We start from the raw sequence: 6773 nt of genomic DNA on the forward strand, positions 1-6773 counted from the left end.
CCAAAATTCCTATCCACCGGCGGGTGTGCCAGTGATATGCAGATGTATACACATACATACCTGCATAGTGTGTTAGGTCATTTGAATGCGGGAGGCGGCCACGTCATCTGGATCCGACGAGAGGCACGTGTTGAGAGAGGGTAGAGGAGGATCGGTTCAGTGTTCACAGAAAAACATTTTTCTAAGCAAATCACAAAACTTGGGGTTTCAGAATTTGAAAGTTTTTCCTAAGAATTTGCCGAGGTTTTAACTAAAATATAAGAGTGGACTGCCTGAAATGTTGCATATTTTACAAAATTGAAAAAGCTAAAGTATAAGTGGACTGCCAGAAATTTTGTAAACTTTAGAAAATTGAGAAAATGAAATTTGGGGCGAAAATGAAAATGTTGAAGGTTCATTGTATATAGTTTGGAGCTTTTCTGTAAATGGTGGATCGGTTAAAGTCAGATGAAGAGTTGCCATTTCTTCCTCTGTTCTCTGTTTTTTCTCTCGAAGCTATGGCGCTCCAAGCTCCTTGAATCCCTGCACAATTTGGCTATGGCGAATGGAGCTTTCCTGCCTTAGCTCCACATCCATCTCCTCCTCCAACATTCTATGCATTTTGGCTCCCCTCCTCATCATCACACACATCTTGCTTCTCTTTGCCTTGCACCTTCCAACCTGCTCTTTTCCTCCCTCCGCACCTCATAGACCTTCCCAGAACCATTGCCTCCGATGGAAATCCCCAGTCGCACCCCCCAATCTGCTTCAGACGTTCCTCTCGCCTTTGGTGGTCAGATCAGAGATACTTCCATTCTGATCTTGGAGCTTGAATCCAGCGAGCGGTTCATTGTCTCCAGCCTTTCAACACGAACGGATACGCAGGTGATTTCGATCGATCCTACAACAGGCGTGCTTACCTATACCGGCAGGCAAGGATTCGATAATTTTTCCTCAGAAGCTGATGCGCTGCAGTATATAACTCTTGGATCGCGCTGGCTTGTTAAGAGTAAAATCTATGCAAGAGCTATTCTAGGGTATGCAGTCTTGGGAAATACCAGCTTGCTTCTTGTCGCCACGAAGCTTAGATCTTCCATAAGGCAGCTTCCAGGAGGTGGTTCTGTATGTGTCGTTGAGGAGAGCCAGTGGGTAAAAGTACTGCTGAGGAATCCACAGCCCATATCTAAAGGGGAATCCAAAAATTTAGCTGATCTACAAGATATTGACATTGACGGCCTGTACTACTACTGTGAGACAAGGGACATTACAAGACCATTTCCCAGTGATCACCCCGTTACTGATCCAGACAAAGAGTTTATCTGGAACGATTGGTTGTCCAAACCTTTCAGAGATGTCGGATTACAATGCCATTGCGTTGTTCTGCTTCAGGGCTTTGCAGATTGTGGAATGTTCACAGATGGGAGAGGCCAGCAAGTCACAGTTTCTCTGACAGCACGGCGTAGCAGACTGCATCCTGGAACCCGTTATTTGGCACGTGGTTTGAATTCTGCTTTTAGCACAGGCAATGAAGTGGAGTGCGAGCAGCTTGTATGGCCATCAAGTTTCTTGCCTGGCAGACCAATTCCTTTCAGTGTCTATGTCTGGCGACGTGGAACTGTGCCCATCTGGTGGAAAGCAGAGATAAAATCAACTGTCGGAGAAGCAAACATATCTATTGCTGATACTGAACCATATAGGGGTTCTGATCATTACTTTTCGAGGCTGAGTCTTCGATATGGGTTCAAGGCATCGAAAGAAAGTTGCTCAGTACCCATTGTCTGTGTGAATTTACTCCGTAATGGTGCAGGAAAATCTGAAGCAGTCTTGTCTCATCATTTTCAGAATTGTATAGACTTTGTAAACAGCAAGGGGAAGCTAGTGGACATGAACATATCCTTGACTAACTATGACTGGCATGCAACAATCAAGCTTGTAGGAGACACGGGGACCGTAAATGGTCTATGGCAGTTGTTGAAGCCTGATGCCCTGAATATAGATTTTACAGTGGGAATTTTCTCTCTTTCTGATGGAACGAAAGTTTTGGATTCCTCGGTAATACAGAGTAGAGGTTTAATGGGTGGAACCTTCAAATTTTCAAATAAGCAAAGGGGGGTGATGCGTTTCAATTGTGCTGATTCTTTAGACAGGACTAATGCTGCCAGTTTCTTCGCTGCACTACAAGTTTTGGTGGAGCAATGCAGGCGATTGGGTCTACCTCTCAGCTCAAACAGGGTTTTTGAATCGCGTCCATCTTTCAATGAACGATCTAGAGAGAGGGGTGTTTTGGGTCCTCTTCCCCCTGGCTGGGAAAGCCGATGTGATGCTGTCACAGGGAAAGTTTTTTACATTGATCACAATACACGCACAACCACATGGATGCATCCTTGTCCTGATGAAGCATGGAGAAGGTATGATATGTCTGTAGAAGATTTCAAAGAAGCGACATCACCTTCTGCTATCGCCATCCTGGCAGATCTTTTCCTGAATGCAGGAGATGTACATGCAACCCTATACACTGGCTCTAGAGCTATGCACAGTCACATACTTCAAATATTCAGTGACGATCCATCAAAGTCAAAACAGTATGCAGCAGCACAAAATATGAAAATAACACTGCAGAGAAGGTATTTGAATGTCATCATGGATAGCACTCGACAAAAGCAACTGGAAATGTTTCTTGGGGTTCGACAAAAGAGACATTTTCCCACAATCATGGACAGACAATTACAAGTGTTGTCTCGATATCCTGCTTGTGTCCTAAAACCTGTGCAAAGCAACTTTCCTGGTCTGTACTCTTCAAACGACTTAGTCAGTATAAAGTCCAAGGATTTGATCTGGGTGTGTCCTTCAGCTGCTGAGGTAGTGGAAGTCTTCATATTTTTAAAGAATCCATGTCATATCTGTCAGCTTCTGTTGACAATTTCTCACGGAATAGAAGATAGCACAAGTCCTACTTCCTTTGATGTGCGAGCTGGGCGTTACATTGATGGCTTAAAGCTTATTTTGGAAGGGGCCACTGTACCACGATGTGCAAATGGAACAAAGTTGCTGTATCCATTGCCTGGTGTTGTAAATTCACAGGATGCTGCAATTACTGGTTCTGGATTGTGGCCAGGCAGAGAAGGAGAGCATCATTTTTCATGGCTTTATGAATTTGAAGAACAGGAGGGTGAGCTTGATTTTTTAACCAGGATCGTCGCTATCACATTCTACCCTGCTTCCCCAGGAAACATTGCAATGGCTCTTGGCCAGATAGAAATTTTGGGTTTCTCTCTTCCATGGGATACTTTGTTTGACAATGACAGACCTTGGCTCGATGGTTTGGCATCTGGATCAAAGTTGCAATATGGGGATAACACATCTGCAAAGCAGGAGACAATGCCAAAGGAGGGCAATTCAGTAAAAAATGCACCTGTACTGCCTGAGAATCCTAGGACTGTTGCACATGGATTAGACTTACTTACTGGTGACATGCCTGTTCCAACTCAGCCTTCTGTTTCGGACAGTATGATTTGGGATCAGCAGTCATCGGTCAAGGAAGCCAACAGCTGGAACTTATTCTCAACTGATTCTACAGCACCAAACAACTTTGAAGATCCTTTGCGCCAGAGTGGTCTGAGCAGCAAGGTAGAAGAAAAAACTGCTTTTGAATGGTACTTGGACTCAGTGAAGCTATTTTGTGGCTCAGATACACATGCAAGACCTTTAGACTTCTCGGAGGCAATGGAGCTTGAGATAATTCGTTTTGAGCTTGGGTTGTCTGCAGCAGCAAGGGATCGAGTACTCCTTTCAATTGGTAAAGACCCTGCTACTGTTGATCCGAATCGATTGTTGTCTCCTTCATATTCAGGACAAGTCTGTCAGGTTGCATCACAGCTTGCTACAATAAGTCAGGTATCACTCGAGGATCAATACTTAGAAGCTATAGGCCTTGAGAAGATAGAAATAGGTGCATTAAAAGTGAAGGATGTGGTTGGCGTGGGAAATGGTGAGTGTGAAATCCATAGGCAGTCGAAAGATGGGAAGACAAGGACTATCCCTATGTCAGTAGGGCTTTCGGTTTGTGGAGATTGCCAGAGAAGAGTTTGTGGAGCCTGCCGGGTTAGAAAGGAAGCCGCTGCACTTGCAAGATGTTATGTAAGTCCTGGTGGAACTTTAAATTCATCTGCTTTACAGGATTCAAGCTCGTCATATAATATATGCAAGAATTGTTGTCCTCAAATTATCCTTGATGCTCTTCTCCTGGACAATGTGAAGACCCACGGATCCTCGAGAAGAAAGGAACGGATCAAAATTGCAGCAGTCCATGCAATAAAGGAGCTGGTTGGTGATGTGTTTGGATCTGCAAGCAGTTATGCTAATAGCAAGAAAAATTGGCTCGAAACTCTTTTAAGGGGTGAGGAATCTTTAGCTGAATACCCACATGCAAGCTTACTAGCTACAGTAGAAACCGCAGAGGATTCTGCATCACCACTTTCATTATTTGCAAGTCCCTTTCTAGGATCTCCCAAAGCTTACTGGAAGGCTCCTCAAAGTGTTCCCAGTGTATTGTTGCCAATAGTTCTGGAATCGTCATGTGCTGTTTCAGGATTGGTAATTCTTGTTAGTTCCTGTGGATACTCTGCATACGACACCCCTATATTGGATGTGTGGTGTGGCAACTGGATGACAGAGACAGAGCGCACCTTTGTTGGTAGATGGGATATTAAAAATGAAGCCGCAGGTGTCCCTAACGTATATGGAAGAGAGCCTCATAGCAGGAGTGAGAATGGAGATGAACTACCACGGCATTTGTATCTCAGATTTAAAAAGTATGAACAGTGCCGCATCCTCTGGTTGAAGTTGAGTCTTCAAAGTGCTTCAAAGGCATCGTTAGATACAAACTTTGACCTTCTCAACTTAGAATCAGCATCCTTACCATCCCATAAACGAAGATCATTTGGAGAAAAAAAAGAACCACCATGCCTCCATGCGAGAAGGATACTCGTTGTAGGAAAACATATTGAAGACATTGCAGATTTGACGACTTCATTTCAAAGCTCAGCAAAACTAGCTTGGAAGAATTTGCTTGAACAGCCTATTCTGTCTGGCCGCTTCAAAGTCCAAGTCGAAGCAGAGACTTACAAGGAGAGTGATCGGATAGTGGAGCAGGTTTACTCCATATCGGCTCCTAATGTAGCTGGATTTCGACTGGATTCTTTGTACACTATCAAGAACACCTTGAAACATACTCCAATTCAATCTGAAAATTCATTAGATTTCATTCTTAACAGCATTGAAGGCTTACTCATCGATCATAGAAGGCTATTTCTTCATGTCACTGCTGTCCAGGACAGCAAGCCTGTGCATGTGGGATTTTTTACAGTGCCAATTACTCAAGTTGGAACTCCTCTTTACTTTGATTTTGAAAAGCCAATACAGGCAAGGCAACTCACATTTGAGTTACTTGGTGATGTAGCAGCATTTAGTGATGAAAAAACAGAGCAAAGTGATGCTTCTCTCAAAGACCCTCCTGTGGCAAGCGGCCTCTCATTGGCTAACAAGATCAGAGTATATCGATATGCTCCTACATCTGAGATGGGAAAATGGGCCATTCTATCTGCTGTTTAAGGCAATGAGGTCCAAGTTTTGTAGGACCTGTATACGCTTTACATCTTCACCATATAAGCAGATGCAAAGAGGAGAAACTCCTAGCTTCTTAGACTTCTTTAGCCTGCTTCTTCTAGTTTGATTGTTCAGTTACCCACGGTACATTAATTGATGTGTATGAGACTGTGTGTGACCGACCAAGTTGCTGTTCAGATTCAATGAGGGATAGAGTGCAGTGGGTTAAGCTGTTGCTGGCCTCTTGTCATTAAGTTTGGGTGAGGCTGGTGAAATGAAGGACTGTATAATGACCAAGTGAACATTCATAACCGTGGTTTACTCGGCTGGATCATAATTGTCTACAGGAACAATAGCTAGTTCTTGCTATGCATGATGGAGTTGATGGTTTTTGGGAGTATGATGAGGTATTACTGCACTGTTGTTTTGCTTCTACATGACGAAATTGAGCATGTTCCTGTCTTTCATGTAGATACACTATGTGCCATGTGTGATGAAGTCACCATCTGTAGCTTTATGAGCTGTGTTGCAGGACCACAGCTTTTGGTTGTATGAGACGATGAAGAGTTGTGAAGGGTATAGTCAAAGGGTAACAGCATTGTGTATGGGCCCCACATTATAATGACAATAAACTTGGAATTTAAAAAGAAAGAAAGTTTAGACCCATATGCAACGTTGTTACCCAAAATCTGGCAAGAGACAAACAAGGAAAGAAAGAAAGCTTTATTAACGTCACTAGAGGACCATGTGCACTAGATCAATGTTTGAGTTATGTTCAACTTTTTTTGTGTGGATAATTTATTTGTGATCTTCAAGAGCATGCAAAAGAAGACATTTTACTAATTTAAATTTTTTCTTTTTTAAAGCATGCAAAAGGACCTAGGAGATATAGTGTACTTTTTTCGAAAATATGTTCACTTCAAAGCATGTTCACTAAATTACATAAGGTATACATCATGTCCGGAACAGAAAGTTTTATATAGTTGTAAATATGTGAATCATGACCAATACTCTGGAGGAGCAGTTGTACCTGGGCCCACGCCTCGTAAACTTATAACTATTTTAATGCCAACATATTATAACATAAGCTGAAAACAAAAAGCGGGGAGCTGAATAGCCTGTTTTTCTTTTAGTTTCAAAAGAGAGTTTGTTTGAGTATACTTGTGCTTTCTAAGTTAGAAATGTATTTT

At 42.7% G+C, this 6773-nt stretch overlaps 1 protein-coding gene across 1 annotated transcript; it reads left to right on the forward strand.

Annotated features, from left to right (window-relative positions):
* The first annotated feature begins 448 nt into the window (after positions 1–448).
* On the forward strand, positions 449–6181 carry SAC9 (sacI homology domain-containing protein / WW domain-containing protein). The gene is made up of 2 exons (XM_087385586.1): positions 449–4375; positions 4568–6181. Exons 1-2 carry the CDS (start codon positions 715–717, stop codon positions 5587–5589), a joined length of 4683 nt encoding a protein of 1560 aa, XP_087241712.1. The 5' UTR covers positions 449–714; the 3' UTR covers positions 5590–6181.
* Positions 6182–6773: the final 592 nt, after the last annotated feature.

Source organism: Dipteris shenzhenensis, chromosome 15, assembly GCF_047967505.1.
Source record: "Dipteris shenzhenensis isolate YYH24624 ecotype China chromosome 15, Dip_SZ_1.0, whole genome shotgun sequence".
NCBI classification, from domain to species: domain Eukaryota; kingdom Viridiplantae; phylum Streptophyta; class Polypodiopsida; order Gleicheniales; family Dipteridaceae; genus Dipteris; species Dipteris shenzhenensis.

What these genes read in the sequence shown, in the direction of transcription:
- SAC9 (XM_087385586.1), top strand. Translation starts at nt 715, where the DNA reads ATGGAAATCCCCAGTCGCACCCCCCAATCTGCTTCAGACGTTCCTCTC. An exon ending in GCTCGAAACTCTTTTAAGGG is followed by an intron (nt 4,376 to 4,567) that starts GTGAGGAATCTT and finishes GTGCTGTTTCAG; the next exon opens with GATTGGTAATTCTTGTTAGT.